General features: G+C 38.5%; 4 protein-coding genes across 5 annotated transcripts; 2 read left to right on the top strand and 2 right to left on the bottom strand.

Moving 5' to 3' along the window:
* Positions 1-1973: 1973 nt before the first annotated feature.
* On the bottom strand, positions 1974-3071 carry LOC141848061 (uncharacterized). 2 transcript variants are annotated; one of them, XM_074736177.1, is made up of 2 exons: positions 3002-3071; positions 1974-2686 (listed from the first exon to the last, which is right to left on the bottom strand). In XM_074736177.1, exon 2 carries the CDS (start codon positions 2653-2655, stop codon positions 2185-2187), a length of 471 nt encoding a protein of 156 aa, XP_074592278.1. In that variant the 5' UTR covers positions 2656-2686; positions 3002-3071; the 3' UTR covers positions 1974-2184. The 2 variants fall into 2 exon arrangements, with proteins under 2 accessions (XP_074592278.1, XP_074592285.1); XM_074736184.1 differs by lacking the exon at positions 3002-3071 and adding an exon at positions 2820-2834.
* Positions 3072-5072: 2001 nt separating this feature from the next.
* On the bottom strand, positions 5073-5422 carry LOC141838474 (uncharacterized). The gene has a single exon (XM_074726003.1). The coding sequence runs from the start codon at positions 5354-5356 to the stop codon at positions 5144-5146; it is 213 nt and encodes a 70-aa protein (XP_074582104.1). The 5' UTR covers positions 5357-5422; the 3' UTR covers positions 5073-5143.
* A 2472-nt stretch (positions 5423-7894) lies between these two features.
* LOC141830596 (uncharacterized) lies at positions 7895-8721 on the top strand. Its single transcript, XM_074718034.1, has 2 exons — positions 7895-8303; positions 8396-8721. The coding sequence occupies exons 1-2, from the start codon at positions 7895-7897 to the stop codon at positions 8719-8721; spliced, it is 735 nt and encodes a 244-aa protein (XP_074574135.1).
* Positions 8722-9969: 1248 nt separating this feature from the next.
* Positions 9970-13573, top strand: LOC141848198 (heterogeneous nuclear ribonucleoprotein 1-like). The gene is made up of 3 exons (XM_074736263.1): positions 9970-10341; positions 10864-11686; positions 13327-13573. Exons 1-2 carry the CDS (start codon positions 10030-10032, stop codon positions 11638-11640), a joined length of 1089 nt encoding a protein of 362 aa, XP_074592364.1. The 5' UTR covers positions 9970-10029; the 3' UTR covers positions 11641-11686; positions 13327-13573.
* The last annotated feature ends 2320 nt before the right edge of the window (positions 13574-15893 follow it).

The following is a 15893-nucleotide window of genomic DNA, read 5'->3' as shown; positions in this document are numbered from 1 at the left end:
TTTAATAAGACACTGGACAAGATCAACTGGGGGAAAAGATCAACTGGGGGTTGATTTTAGTCAGATCTACAATAACTCAGAACTCTATCAGTGAGTATATCAACATCCTTGCGATCCTCTTTAGTCTTCTTCAAGTACGTACTCTCGTATATCAATCAGTACATCTCATAAAAAAAGCATTTGGTATATATAGATTTTAGGAGAAACCAAAATTCGATAAAAGAACTAAGCACGCCGCCTCCGGACTCATGTGATCTTTACTTCCCAACCCAGTATTCTCAATCTTTTCTCGTGCAATGCATGGCATGCCTATGGAAACAACACTTATCATACTGGCGGGCGGAACCCTCCATACACTGCAGTGAGGTTCTACTTCACCATGTTGATAGCCTTGTTGTTTGGAACTGTGTTTTGGGACCTCGGTACCAAAAGGTAAATATCCATCCTGAAATTCCTCAAGTGCCATAATTACCGCACTCACTCATATATATTGTATGATGGAGATATTATTAAGGAAACTTCAAATTGCAGGTCCAGATCCACACAGCAAGATTTGATCAATGCAATGGGTTCTTCTATGTATGGTGCTGTTCTGTTTCTCGGGGTCCAGAACGCTTCCTCTGTTCAACCAGTCGTTGCTATTGAAAGAACCGTCTTTTACAGAGAGAGAGCGAGCAGCAGTAATGTATTCAGCCTTGCCTTATGCAGTTGGACAAGTAATCGATCCCGTGCTTTGGTGTTCAACCAGTTGGGAGATATAGATGAAAAATTCGAAAATGGAGATACTTTGGTGTGTGAATTCAGTAGGAGTTTCTTTGGATTCAGACGTAGCTTCTTGGGCGTGGTAGCGGCTATGGTGGTCATCTTTCCCGTGCTTTTTGCCTTCCTCTTTGCATTATCGATGAAGACTATCAACTTCCAGAGAAGGTGAACCTTGTTTTGCTAAGGATGCATGCAGATATAAGGAAATCTGTTATCTTTGTTGATTATCACCAAATATGCTTTAACAAAGTCTTCCAGTATCGTTACCAATAATTGCGTCCCATCACCATAAAACAATATTTTTAAATTTTTAAATAATACGTACGCTACTTTGAAGGCATATTTTAGTAAATTGCCATTTGAAAAATGATGGCATAAACCAGAAAGCATGTGGTTCATGAACAACTTGGAAGCAGTTCTGAAAATAATAATAATAATAATAATAATTGAAAGATTTAATGCGATAAAGATATGTTACCTCAAACAAACGGCGTTTGGTTTTAAATGCGACTTGAAAGTGATTGAATTATGAAAAACACCAAGCTGTCGTTGGCGTTTTTATATTGGCTTGTGATATTTACATATAACACTTTCCCTGCAAATTTTTAAAATTGAAATTATAGGGATCGACTTACAGAAAAATAGTCACATCTACAGTGGAGCTTTCCATACAGCCACTTGTTCTTAGTCAACTGAAATTAAGATGCGTGGATATAAGTATTTGGGTCAACCACTGAAAAGTCGACAATTGAACAAGCGGTTCTAGTTCATTTTCAGGGAGCAATCACGTTGCATTATTATATATATTGATACTTTTCACACCTTAATTTCGACGAACACACAATTAAGCAACCCTTCTCTCTAACAATTGAGACGTCAATTTAATCAGTTTGATCATATTTTTGTTTAAAAAAAAAAACAGTGTTAAATTTGAATGGGAGATGCGTGCTGAAAAAGTGAAGCTTAATTGTATGTGGATCCAGTATGATTTCAATAGTTTTGTTCGCATATATATATATATGAGAGTCTAATGTTTATAAATCTTATAAATTAAAATGTTTTAAATTATTATATTAAAAAGTGATACCTTCCCTCCGGAAAAGAAGACAAATCCCGGAGTTTCGCCCTGGCCCAAAAAAATTATGATCTACTATGCATCTTCCTAATTCCCTTTTTTGTCGCTTCGTGTTTATAATTTTAACATTAACTAGTTGAAATCCTAACACGAATATTTAGATTATCAACAACCACAACGACAATATCAGGAAGAAAAACAAAAAGAAATTACAAAATCATAATTAAATCGTTCTTAATAAAGTCGACACGCGAGAAGAAGACGCGATAAAAGTTGGTTGTATAATTAAGCAAATGCAATCTGCAACGGATCCAGCGATTACTGGAAATCGCTCGGCGATCAAGGAATCAAGCGAGATTCTTCTGTTTCCTCTCCGCTCCGGGGGCGTAGCTCCGGCTCCTGAGGATGATCTCGCCGCCGGAGTTCTCGTCCCCGAATTCGAACGGCTTATCCTCGTCGATCCGTGTCACCGCCACACTCTGGCTGCGCGGCACCGCGCCGGGCACGGCGCCCGCGATCGCCCCCTGCGAGCGGGCGCGGCGCAGCGACGCCGTGCGTATGAGGTCTTGCAGATCCGTCTCGCTGGCGCCACTCCTCCCCGACGCGACGCTGAAGCTCCGCGGCAGCGGCCCGGAGGCCATCGGGTAGCCGACCGTGTACGCTCCGCCCTCCATATCGATGCGCCCTGCGCAACTCGTCATGCTGCGCACGTAGAAGTCCCGGGCGCGGCACAGCACGCGCAGCGGCGCCTTTATGTACCGCAACAACCGGTTCTTCTTCTTCGACGGCGAGGACGTGCTCATGCTGCCGCTGCTCATGATGCAATTGCCCCGCCGATTCCTTCTTTTCCTGCGAATCGAACTAGCTAGTGAGAAGAAGAAGGATAGTAATGTGAGGCAGAGTTTTTTTCCCCCCTCAAAATCTTCTCTTTTTTGAGAGTTGGAAACTGCCAGTTGAATTTATAATTGGCAGGGGTTGTTACCCGAACCATTTTATTGATTGCCAAGGAGAAGAAGTAGCTAGTCACGCAAAGGACAATGGATAAAAACAAAAACAGCGACAACAACAATTGAACTTTGACGCGGTTTAATTTAGTAGAGAACTAATTAAAGTCAGATTGTCTGAGCAAATTAAAGGAGGTTAGCTAGGAAGGAATCAATTTACGATTAATCCCGTGATGATCCATGCGAAGACTGAGAAGCATGGCTATGTGGAAATTTGCCCAGGTTTTAAGCGGACTGAAACTTAAACAAAGACGCAAATGATTAATATACAAACAGCGGTATTTGTCCACCATCGATGATCTCCCGTAATATCTAATTAATGATCTGGAAGCAGAGCAAGTTGGAGCGGTCCACAATTTGTTAGGGAAGAGTCAAATGCCCGATTGGAAACGCATGGCGTAGCCAGACATCAGAGCTGAAGACTTGGTGCAAGTGAAAGGGAACGTTGCATATAGCATAGCATAGCATAGCGACGGTCAAACGCGGGACTCTCCAAGTTTTAACAGCCTCAAACTTGGCTGCTCTGCCTCTGCGTTGACCCAAATTCAAATGTAGAAATAAATATACATAATGGCGAACGGATGGATTCTTTCGTTGACACGGTCATGGGTGAAGTTTGACTAATTTGTTTACGACTTTGAGATATATATATATATATATACACACACTGAGTGACCTGTTCGAGATTTGGATAGCGTGAATCTTTCATGAGAAGAGTAAAAAATTAAGGGGGAAAAACATTCGATTGCATGTCTCTTTAGTTTTTCCCCGGTGGAAAGATAAGTCGGTCATTTTTGTCAGCGACCTAGAAGACTTTGACTGTTAAATTTAAACATAATAAATGGGTTAACATATTATTTATCTCAGTCATCTTACCTATATATAATAAGTTAACATTTTTTTTTAACATTTCAGATAAGAAATAACAAGCTTCCATTTCCACCCCCATTAAATTTTATGTATTTTGTCAATCTTTTATTTATTTTTCAACAATTTACATGTCTAAATTCCATCCAATTAATTTAAAAATAATATAGTCTTCGCCCCTATCCGATAAATCCTGCTGTGCATAATTTATGCACATTAGGAAATTATTTTAATGATTTTTTGAATTTTAGTCTCATGTGATTATTTTTTACCGTAATTAAATTAGTTGCGTTCTTATGCATGTTACCATATTCAAGTTAATTGTAATTAATTTTTACCATATATTCAAAAAAAATCTTAATTTTAATATATATATATATATTAAAAACTTCATTTATTTTTAAAATATATAAATAAAATATTTGTAATTTATTTAATAAATTATAAAAGGTAATGACTCGGACAATTTTAAATAAAATAATTAAGATCTAACTGCATTACAAATTAATGTGTGAATTGTCTTAAAATTACATATTTACATTATATTAATATTAGCTTTGAAACAGGTAAAATAAGTTTAATATTTCATATATCCCGCAATATATCAATTTTCACTATATTTATTTGTATTAAAAAAATATATATAATTTTATGTTTTTTTAGCGCAAGTTAAATTTAGAAATTGAAACCCACAGATTTACAGATGAATTTACTTTAAGAAAGAAGAATAAGTAAATCATTTTTCTCTAAAATTGGAAATAAATCATTTTTATGGTTAGGCTCGAGATTTGAACGGAATTACGGCAGCGAAGGAAGAGAGAGAAAACGATGAGCGTTTTTTAGTAATTTCATATTGCAAGGCCCCTTTTGTTAAATATTATATTGCAGAGGTGCTTTCTATAGAATACGAAAGTTTTAAAATAAAAAAAAAAAAAAACAACGAGGGAATTGGATGCTCATTATTCGATTCAAATTATAATTTAATTTAAAATTAGTACTTGCTTATTCGTTTCCCACATGAACAAATAATAATCAAATATGCACAAATAATCAAATATAAAATGACTTTTGCCGTATTTCAATGAGAATAGAAAATTAATTTAAAATAATAATCGTAACAAATATTGTAAAAACCCATTGCTAGCTATTTCTTTTTACATGTACATGTGGAGTTCATCGTGAGATTCAAACCAAAATTTTTGATTTTATTCGCTTTATTGATAAATTTATAATTATTAAAATTTCAATTTAAATCGTTCAAATCCAATTGAAAAACTTAATTTATCATCTGAATAAAAAAGTATATATATATCATCGAATACAAATTAAAAGCATGGAGAAAATCTGTAATTGATATGGGCGCTAGTAATATTAATTACTTATTTGGAATTAAGATATAGTTAAGACTAGAGGACAGATGAAATTAAGATTTTGATCAGGAGGGGAGGGCAATCTTGCCAGGGTGGTCGGCAGCCATGAGGGTGCGATCGATAAGGCGGCGAGCGTTGCGGCTCTTGATCTCCACCTTCACGCTCGCGCTCTTGTCCATCTTCATGTACGACTTCGACGTCGTCTTGCTTTTCTTTTTCTTCGTTATCCACTGCACCCTCGTCTTGATGACCCCCACCAGGCTCTCCAGTTGCTCCATTATCCAAACGTACCCTCTCCGGCTCCGGCTCCGGCTCCGGCTCCGTCTTTGATTTTTTCTGAAATCGATCTTCTTTATCAACTCAGTGCTCTGTGACTTGGACTTCAAATTTGGACCGCTATTATTATATTTCCTTAAATTTCTTTCGAGGATGTAAAAGTCAAGTATCATTTATTGGGGGAGGTGATTTATAAAGATTTTAGTGTTCACGGAAGAGACGGAGACCCATCTCTGACTCTGTGCCATTCCGTTCCGTTCCGTTAATTAGAAAAATGTATTGATTATATTGACAAATTTGAGAGGTACATATCGCACAAATGAGGATGATCGGCGGTCCAAAGAAGAAGAGGACCATTTTTTTTTCTAAAAGAGAAAAGGAAAAAAAGGACGGAAATGATCAGTAACCGATCGAAAGCAATCGCTTCCTAACCCCTTTACAAGGAAAATTAGGCACAAAAATGATAGAAAAGGACTGGTGCAGAGCATGTCAGATCTTTCACATTGCCGTTTTCAATACTCATTCATCATCCCCTATTATATATATATATATTAACAAAGAAATTAAAGGCAATATTGAATTAATCTATATGCGTGAGCGTGACTATAATATTAAAGGTTATAAATAAAAATAAATTTATAAAATGACCTTGATATTCTTCTGCAATAGAGGGCCGAACCGAAGCCGGTCCAGCCGGAGGAGATGCGTCGACTCCGCCGCCTGGTTTTAAACCGCTAGTTCGCCGGCCGCTGGATGAAGCAGCTCCTCCTCCTTTAGGAGCTTCGAATTCGGGCCCTGGCAGATCGACTTGCGGCCGAGAATGGTCATATCGTGGGCAGGTCCTGTCGCCTTCTCCATTGCTGCCTCCACCTATGCCGGCACAACGACCGCCTTCTCGGCGAGGCCTCCGCTCTCGCCCGTAGGCTCACTGTCCTACACCTGGAGCTGCTACCGCAACCGTCTAGCTCCTTCACTCGCGACGGTACCTGCAATCGGAGTGGTGCAAGTAAGAGGTCCCTGCGGGGCCAGCATGCATCTGGTACTGCTCAAGGATGTTTGTCTCGATCGGTCTGGGTGGCTTAATGAGACGACGACAAATACAGCCATGCATGTCTGCCATAAATTAATTATATTAAATAATACTCACTTTCAGAAATAAATGCCAAAATAATAATTTCGATTCGGTGCATCGCAATTTTGGGACTTTTTAATTAAATGAGCTAACCGATGGCCTGTTTGTCTTCTGGGAAAGTGGGCGAAAGCAACCTTCAGTTCACTCTTTTAACAACATAAGTGCAATTAAAGCCGCCCCCTCTCCCTGCAGCTTCTATGAAATTCAGTCGTTTCAATTTTACCCTTGGTTTTTCTAATCATTCTTATTGTTTGAAATGGCCAATGAATTCTGCAAACGGTATTGACTTAATTCTCTTGTTTCAGTTATATCTTATTTTTATTTTAACCTTCAAATATGAGAAGATAATGAACAAATGGCTAAGTATGATCTCAATTATTCTCGAGTAGCGTTTAGTAAGGCTTTATATAAATAAGGAAATTTAGGACTAGATTTGCATACTTTAAGCTCCTTAAATTGGCACGTGACATCGTTGCCTTGGTCAAAGTAAAAAGGTGAATCGCCGTGAAAGGAGGTAACAATATTGGGATCAACCCCATCCACACAGAGTCAGAGCTGACCATGTGGATCAAACACCTACCAACATTAAACGCTTCCAATTTCTTGGAACGGACACTTGAAAGTTGAAAGAGTAGAACTACCAGATAAATTAAACCAACATAACTAGATTCTTAAAGTTAACTAATTAAGAGTATGACTAATGCATAGGTGCATTCCAAAAGTTAATGTTAGATTGGTGATTTCTTAACTCTTTAACCAAAGAAGCAATTAGATTCAACAAAAAACAGTTGAGGCATTAAACAACTACAATGTATATATTTTAGATTAATTAACACTGGCTAGAAGTCAGGTCTCATCATTATGTCAGAACTCAGAATACCAGCAGTAGCTCTCTCCTCTGGCATTTTAATGGTTAACATGTCCAAAACAAAGGAAGAAAGTAGAGCTATGACACTTTTACAAGGTCGACTGCATGGAACAATAACCCAATATTCCTTAAGTCGAGTTCTGAATTGTGAATCAGATCAACCAGTTTAATTGAATAAACAGAAGATTCAAATCCAATGTGTTCTAGTTGAGTTAGTCGATTTGATTTTCAAAACACATAGTGTGCCAGATAGCAAAAAAGTAGAGGCCAACTGTACCAATAAACTAAAATCCTAACAACAAATCGACTCAATCTTTGTTAAACTGCTTCCCCTTCCTCTTGTCCCATTGCACACGTGCTTGCTCATACTACCGAACAATAAAGTGGGCACACCTCCCTACTTGCCTAAACTCTCTTGCCCACCTTTGCTTCTCATTCTCTCTATGTTAGTATGTTTCATCTCGCCCTCCTCAATTCCGGCATCAAACCATCATTTCAATGAGCACAGATCATGTCTTCGCTTGACAAATTACCTGCAAGATGGCTTCTGTTCCCAACCCAATGCGCCCTGTCAGGAGGCTATTTGAGCTTCTGGAAGAGCAACAGGAGCCGTTTCTGCTGGATGTCTACCTGTTGGAGCATGGCTACTCGGATAGCAGAGCCATGAAAGCCACTGCCAGGTCCATTTGCTGGCCAGGAAGCAGTTCTTGCAGTATCAGGAAGCTAAGAAGGTTTGGCATTTATGGCTTGAGGAAGAGCAAGGGAGGGCTTCTCAGATGCCTACTCGACAAATTTGGCTACAGTAAGCTGATAAGAAAAGTATGGAGGTGGCAAATCAAAGACGGCAACAGAGCAGTTGAATTCCGCAGGCTTTCTTATTCTGGTGGCACTGAAGAAGGTGAGCTGGTCAAGGAAGTGCTCAGTCCTGTGTCAGTTCTCGAGCTGCAAGGTGTTCTTTTAACCAACTATTCTGTTAAATTATCCTCTCAATTGGTTCAAAAATTGGGTCTTTTTCACAATGCTGCCATTCTCTTGCCACAGCGGAGGAAGAAGCCTCGTCAAGTTCGAATTTTGATTCACCAATCGAGAAAAGTGAATCTCCATGGGTTCGCTCGGATCCACCAAAACCCAGCAGAAGGTTCATCTTCGAGCCACATCACTTTGTAGGGAGAAGAGGAAGCTTAAGCGAGGAAGAAATTCTGTCATGCGAGAGTCTAACACATCTGATAGGTTCAGATTTATCCAAATCCAGCAAAGAATGGATACAGTTCGGAGTCGAAGAATCAGAGGTTGGAGTTGAGATTGAGCGGATAATCTTCGAGGAGATCAGGGCAGAAACTCTGCTTGATGTTCTAGATTCACTGTAATTAACCTGTAAAACTGATGTTAATCGTAATCGTTGAATTAACTGCTTGATACTAGCTAGACACATCATATCTGTCCTTTTTTCTGGGGACAACCTCTGAAGTGAAGTCTGAACATAATGGCAATAGAAAAGACAAAATCTCATTCCATTTCAGGTGAATTTTTCGATCTTGTAAACCACACTCCATTGACTTGTGCAAGTTTAGCAAAGACATCGTTTATTTGGCTCCGCGCGAGTTTAGTGATTACACCAGCTTTGTCAGTGTCTAATATATATCTTTGTGGGAGGCTGTGCCAGTGGTAATAGAAATTTATGTTTTACAGGAGCAGATTCCGAACAAACAAATTATTTGTATGTGCTTCTTTGAATGAATGAATGAATGAACCAACGGCGTAATGGACTAATGGGGGAGAGAAAGAGCAATCCGGACATGGAATGATGGTCCACGGTTCCATCAAACCATGTGCCTACATTTATTAGATGCCACGGTGAGAGCTAATTAAATTAAATGGAGTTTTTCGGTTCAATCACTTCTCTTGTCCATGGGAGCAAGCATAGTCCATATGATCTAGGATTAATTGGTTGGTTGCCCATCGAGGTCCACAATATATGTCCTAGTTTAATTCGGTGATCAAGACACACTACCCACACAGAACGAACAACTGCTTCCGTTAAGCTCATCTTCCACATGTCATTTTATAAATCACCGTCTTCCTATTTGTTTGCCGTGTATATTATATAAATGTAAAAAAGTATTAATTATTTTTTGTTCCTTTTTTCACTTATTTAACTTAGAAATATGTATTATAACTTTTAGTAATATTTATAACAATTTATTATCATCTATAATAATAAATTTTAATCATGTTACTTAGATATTATAAATTGTCTAAAAGCAGAGGTCAAAACTTGCCAATCGAGTGATAAAAAAAATTAATTGATAGATAGTAGTTTAGGTTTTAACGTTACCATAAATTTATTATAAAAAAAAAATAGAAGTCATAAAATATAATTACTCATCGAATATTTTTAAGGAAAAAAATCTTTAAAATAAAAATATAAAAGTGGTGAAACCATTGTCTCATTCCGCGCCACACATTTCCACAAGGAGTTCGTGTCGACGGTCAGGATATTTTTGAAGAGATACGAACCGGTAGACTGACTGTTGGATCCGAACTGATGCCTACATTTTAACCATCCATTCCTCCAGTTGCTGCGCCCGGTAATTCATCGTCGTCATCATTCTACCCAAAACCCTAGAGCGAGGAAGCAAAACCCTAGGCCTGCCTGCTGGGCTGAGGATTGAGAGATGGAGCTCCCCTCGTCGTCGCCGCCACCAACCGACGCCGTTGTTCCTCCGTTTCAGTGCTCGACCTCTGACGCTGCGGGACCATCATCGGCAAGCGAACATGGAGTGAAGCTTTTCGTCGGAGGAATTTCCTCGGGCATGAAAGCGGAAACTTTGAGAACTCACTTCGAGAAGTTCGGGTTGGTTGAAGCAACGGTGATGAAGGACCGGCTAACCGGGAAGTGTAGGGGGTTCGGCTTCGTCCGGTTTGTGGACACGGAGTCCGCCGAAAGGGCGCTCAAAAACCCCAATCCTCTCATTAGCGGACGAACGGTTGGTTCTGTTCCCTTGTTTTTCTAGCGTTTTACTTCACATTGATTATAAGAAAGCCACAACTTTTATATTTCTTGCTGCTATTTAACACTCTTTCCCATCATTATTCGATAAATTTCGTTGCATATTCTTGAATCGTCCTTCCATTTGATGAGTAGTAAAGTAGGATTTTTTTGTTTGTTTGTTAACATTTGGTTTTTTTCCTTTCAGTTCCTAAAATGTCGCTTTATGTATACTCGTTTGCAACTTTTTCACAATTAATTCTTTCTGATTTCTGGTGCATCCTTTTCGTGCCTAAGAAATGAAAGAGAAGTGCAAGTTGCTTATGTTTTCGTGAACCGTGGTTCCTAATACAGGAGGAACATTAGTTAATCACATAAAGTAATGGTTGGTCTGACCAATTTGTCTGGAGGGAGAAGAATTAATCTTTCAACTCCTCAGTGTCCTTTCGTCTTGGAATATTCTTGGTATCTGCGCATCACATGTTAATGGAAATCTCTTTGATTTTTGTATTGTTTATAGGTGGAGGTTAAAAGAGCCATACCGAAAGGTCAGATTAACCACACTAACCAGAAACAGTTTTTACGTCAAAGTAGCATGTCCAGTAGGAATAGTATTAACAACGGAAATCCAAAAAAGATTTTTATAGGAGGTTTACCAGACAACTTAACACAACTTGAGTTGAGAAGTTTCTTTGAGAAGTTTGGATCAGTTGTTGATTCAGTCATTATGTACGATAATATGACTCAACGGCCTCGTGGTTTTGGTTTTATCACATTTTCTTCGGACGATCCCGTGACAATGGTATTGAAGAACAGCTTCTATCAGTTGAAAGGGAAACTTGTACAGGTCAAGTTAGCTGTTCCAAAAGATGACAACTACCGTTTGTGCAGATATGATAACGAGCATTGTAGTCCAAGAGCTGTAGCAACTAATGGACAAGCAGAGGCTGATTATGGTATTTATCAACACACTTTTTACCCAAGATATGGTGATTATGGATATTTCAATTATTATGTAGCACCTTGCTCTCCTTATCTTTACGGAGGACTTTATGGAGGATATGGTCTTAGTGGAGTGCTTGGAATTGGATACAATGACCACTTAGGAAATTCTAGGAGCCATTTAAATGTTGGGAATGGAGTGATGGTGCCTGTTACCTATCCACCTCATGTCACTGATGGCTTTAGAAGCAACATGTTTGTGCCTACTCTGTGTTATGCTGGGGATCATGGGCTTGAAAGCAGTAAGGAAGCCAGCTGTAGGGAAAGCGAAATGATCCTGCATATTGACCAGTGATAAATGGGACTTCCAGAGAACACAATCCCAAAGCAGAAGATGCATGGTAATTTCTTGTTGTACACATTCCTCATTTTGTAATTTCTCTTAGTAATTCACATGTTCTATGCTTGAGCTATGCGATTATTCTCAGGGCATGCCATCTGTCAAATTTAGATTCTTGCCAAATTAGATGTAGACCTTGTAATGCAAATTAATCTGCGTAACTTAAAATTTTCATTGTTAAAACTTAGTTGTCTATCTGTTTCTTCAAAGTTGCATCCCTGAGGTTCTTATACTTTTATTGCTTGATTATACCTTTTCCTACTTGACACACATGGTCGTAGCTGACATATGTTTTTATTGGTTTCTGTGCCCTTATCAATTGGTCGTCTTTTCTTCAAGTCCAATGTATGTCCCTACTCCTAGAGTCATCCATAACTGGAGAGGCGGAACCCAATAATGGCTCTAGAATGACAGACATTTTCTTACTCTTATCCTTTGTACAAGCTTATGGAAGCATTTTCACATGTTAGTCTTTGTTTTGTTTTTTTTGCAAGCAGGTTTTTGTTTTTTATTATTGCTTGATGACCTCCATGAAATTTTACTTGGTTCATGAATGCGTCTGGGCCAAGCATACCATCAAAGTTTGCTACATCAGTTTATACTTTCATAACCATTTTCTTCAAGATTGGCAACAATTCTTCCTGAATGTTTTGGTTATTTGGATTGTGAAAGCAGAGTATATGATGGTAGGTAAATCTACTTTTTTTAAAGCTATACAATGTCTATAATTTTTTTGTTTCTGTAATGATCATCAACCTCCTCATGTATGAGGTACTTTTCAAGATGTTGGAGGGCTCTTAGACAGCTAAACTGTGATTGTATGGGCAGAAAATGAGTTTGGATCCTTTTAACAGGGAAAGCTCCTCAGTATGTTTTGGTATTGATTGATGTTGCATACATAATTAATAAGTAGGGGAAAAGTTGAGAGAGGAGAGCAAGTAGATAGGAAGAGAGGAAACAAAAAGAAAGTAGGTTGTAAGAAAAGATGATCCAAAATACAAGTCTGTGGGCCAGTAAGTACAAGTCAATGCCATAACTCTGGCTGGGTTGAGCTTGGTGGGCCTAACGAATTTAATTAATATGTATGATAATTAGATAGCTGAAATATAGCATAAAGATAGGAAAAGTAGGTTGTTAAATTAGCCTTGCATTTACTGTAGTAACTTTTAAACTCATATTTACTTCAAAAGAACAAATGTAATTCTGCAAATTTGATGATGGAGCAGAAGGTACGGATGAAGCTTCTCATTGTTACTTGGAGTGAAGGGAAAACAAAAATGGCACGCCAACGGATTTTGCAGAAGCCAAAATTAGGCACAGATGCAACAGTGAGGAAGGGGAGAAATAAGAAATGATTACTTTGCTGACCGTCACTATTCGCATACTTAGAAATAATTGTTTTCCTGAAAAAATATTTAGAGTTTAGTGTTTTTTTTTTTTTTTTTTTGCTGAGACCGAGATGAGTTTGCTAATTGAAAATTTTTCACTTTGTTTTGTCAGCTTTTGAAGTATTTTGTTTCTGTACTTATTTGGAATTTCTTTCGTGCACTGTTCTTTGCCTAGCCAAAGTTAGACTAGTGATTTTGATGTCTGCAAACTGCTACATTTCATATTTCTTCCGTTTTAATTGACATTGATTAGGCACTCAGAAGCTAACTTATTGATGGATGCTGGTGCAACAAATCACCTTTGCAACTGCCAATCATCTCAGATCCAAGGCTTTATTGTAACCATATCCATTCAACTGAACAAAACGCTGCTTTGTTCCTTTTTGTATATATTATGCCCATCAATTTGCTCAGGCAATGTAGGTCTGGTTGTTTAAATTGCACAGTTTCATGTTTTTTTTGTAGGTATTATGGTACGTTGACAGTTAATTGATTAAATTTCAAAAGTTTTCTTCTGTTGACGGTTCATTCTAACAATTGGTTATTTTCATATGTTATATTGGTTAAAGCTCTTGCCATTCGAAGAGTAAGAACCTAATCTGACCTCATCGAGTGGTTGAGCCCAGGATCTATGATAGTCTATTATTGCATTATGTAATAGACGTGGTTCCCGGATTCTCAGACTGTTGAAAGAGATTTATTTGGCAACTAGTTCATAGCAGTTGAGTAATGATTGATAGCTATTAGATATGAAAAAATTTTCGTGTACGTCGCTTCAATGTTTTTGGGTATGCATACATGCTTTGCCAGTTTTCGAACAGGGGAATCCTAGCAAGAGTCCTTTTATGTTGCGTCAATGTTTTTAGATACGCATACAGATTTTGGCAGTTTGTGAATATGGGAATCCTAGTTATTGGAAAACATGATTCCTGTTAATCTTTATCACGGGCATTTATTTTTCCTTAATTAACAGTCATAATGTCTGCTAATTTCTTTCATAATAGAGATTTGATATCAGGACCCACTAATTAGAGGGTCCATCAGATACGAATTAACAGTCATATTTTTGCACCTCACGTCCAGGTCAATCCGTCTCCATTAACCCATCAATCATAAAGTTTGTGCCTCAGTGGAGTCCAATCCAATTAATTGTCCGGAAAAGAAAAGACTCGCATGGAATGACCCTATTCTTGTCCTCTCCAATCTCATGCAGGCACGAAATGATCTGAAAGGACGTCAATCAAATGCTAAGTATTTTGGAATTCTCAGTGATTCTACTTTTGAGCAAATGTAAGCTGTCGTTTAATGAGTGAAGAATAATTGGCACTATAACTGAAGGGCACAGAGTCAAACTGATTGATTAAGTAGGTCCAGAAGAATCTATGCATGTTCCCACTGATTCTTTCTATGCAATTCTTGGGCGTGGGGGTAAAAACAAACTCAATCAATTGATATTAACTCAATTACAGTTTGCTGTTGGTGAAGATGTGTGTTTACACGTGCTTATATCCTTGGAAGTCTTATATTTTAACCTGCATGCAGATAAGGTACAGAAAAGTTAAAAAAAGGAGCAAGCACATTAGTTTATTTGTTTTTCAGGAATTGCAGCCGAGCACCGAAGAGCGCGCTCTCTCTCTCTCTCTCTCCATACCTCCTCAGCTCAGCTCTCCTAAGGAGTAAGGACACAATAGGTGGTGGTGGTGGTGGTGGTGGTGGTGGTGGTGGGGGAATGAAGCAGAAGCATGCACAAACTTGAACTTTTAAGGCAGCCCCACCGCCCAACCAACATTCTCACAGAGCTAGAACTTAGGCTTTAGGCTTCACGTTCTTGTTAATCTCGAACTAAATTGTTCCATCCACAGGACTTTACCATTCCGCTATTTTAGAGAAAAAGGGTAAATGACTCAGATTAATATGATGTCTATAGGTTTTATTATTTCAGGAGGAAATGATGTTTCTACTCGTGTCTTAATCTGCATATACCACTGAACTCCCTTTGGATGTTGCCAGCGACAAATTGTTTTAGGGATTTAAAAGCACTGGGAGACATCAGGTTTTGAGCAGCATAGGTGCAGACATAGAGAGAGAGAGAGAGAGAGAGAGAGAGAGAGAGACAGGAGGAATTAATTGGGGCTTTAATAAGGACATGTGAGGTAGCTGTAGGTCCTCTCTCCTCTCTACTTTTCTATTCAGCTGATTCGAAGCTTGTTTATTTGCTGTCAGGCATTTCTTTCGTTGCCCTGTCTTTCACATTAGGACCTTTACTCACTTTTTTTGGCATATTAGTTTGGATTTTGTTTGAATCTTGTGTTTCATTCCGTCGCAAAAGACTGAAGCAGCATTCAAGCCTTTTATTACAGAGCTCCTGCATTGCTGCACAAGGCTTTGATGGAACGAACGCTTTACTTTCTTTTTGATAGATGTAGTTATTTTCTTTCTTTTACCGTGTCGTGTCAGTCCATCCATGGTTGAAATGGATATATATATACAGAGCTCCTGGCCTGGATTTTAATTTTCAGTGTTGGGCAATAGAAGCCACTGGAAAATTAAGGGATAAAAGTAATTAAGATATCTGCCTTGCCATTTAATTTGAAACGTAGCTAGCTAGCTAATTGTTGGATTTTCTTGTCTCGTTTTCCTTGTTGCATGCCTTTTGCCTCCCCATTTCAAATGCAAATTTTTCATGGCGGTGCTGGGAAAATCTGGCTCATGCACTCACTGAGCGTGAAATCAAGATGCCATATCTGACAACGTAACGTACTCTAAGGAAAGACGTTGATCGATCGTCTGGTCAAAATTTTAGGGGTAAAGAAAAATCAC

The sequence above is a fragment of the Curcuma longa genome, chromosome 1 (genome assembly GCF_044706935.1).
Source record: "Curcuma longa cultivar G26 ecotype Majalengka, Jawa Barat chromosome 1, ITB_CL_G26_1.1, whole genome shotgun sequence".
NCBI lineage: Eukaryota > Viridiplantae > Streptophyta > Magnoliopsida > Zingiberales > Zingiberaceae > Curcuma > Curcuma longa.
The sequence above is the reverse complement of the archived record's forward strand: the minus strand, read 5'-3'. Positions and strand labels throughout refer to the sequence as shown.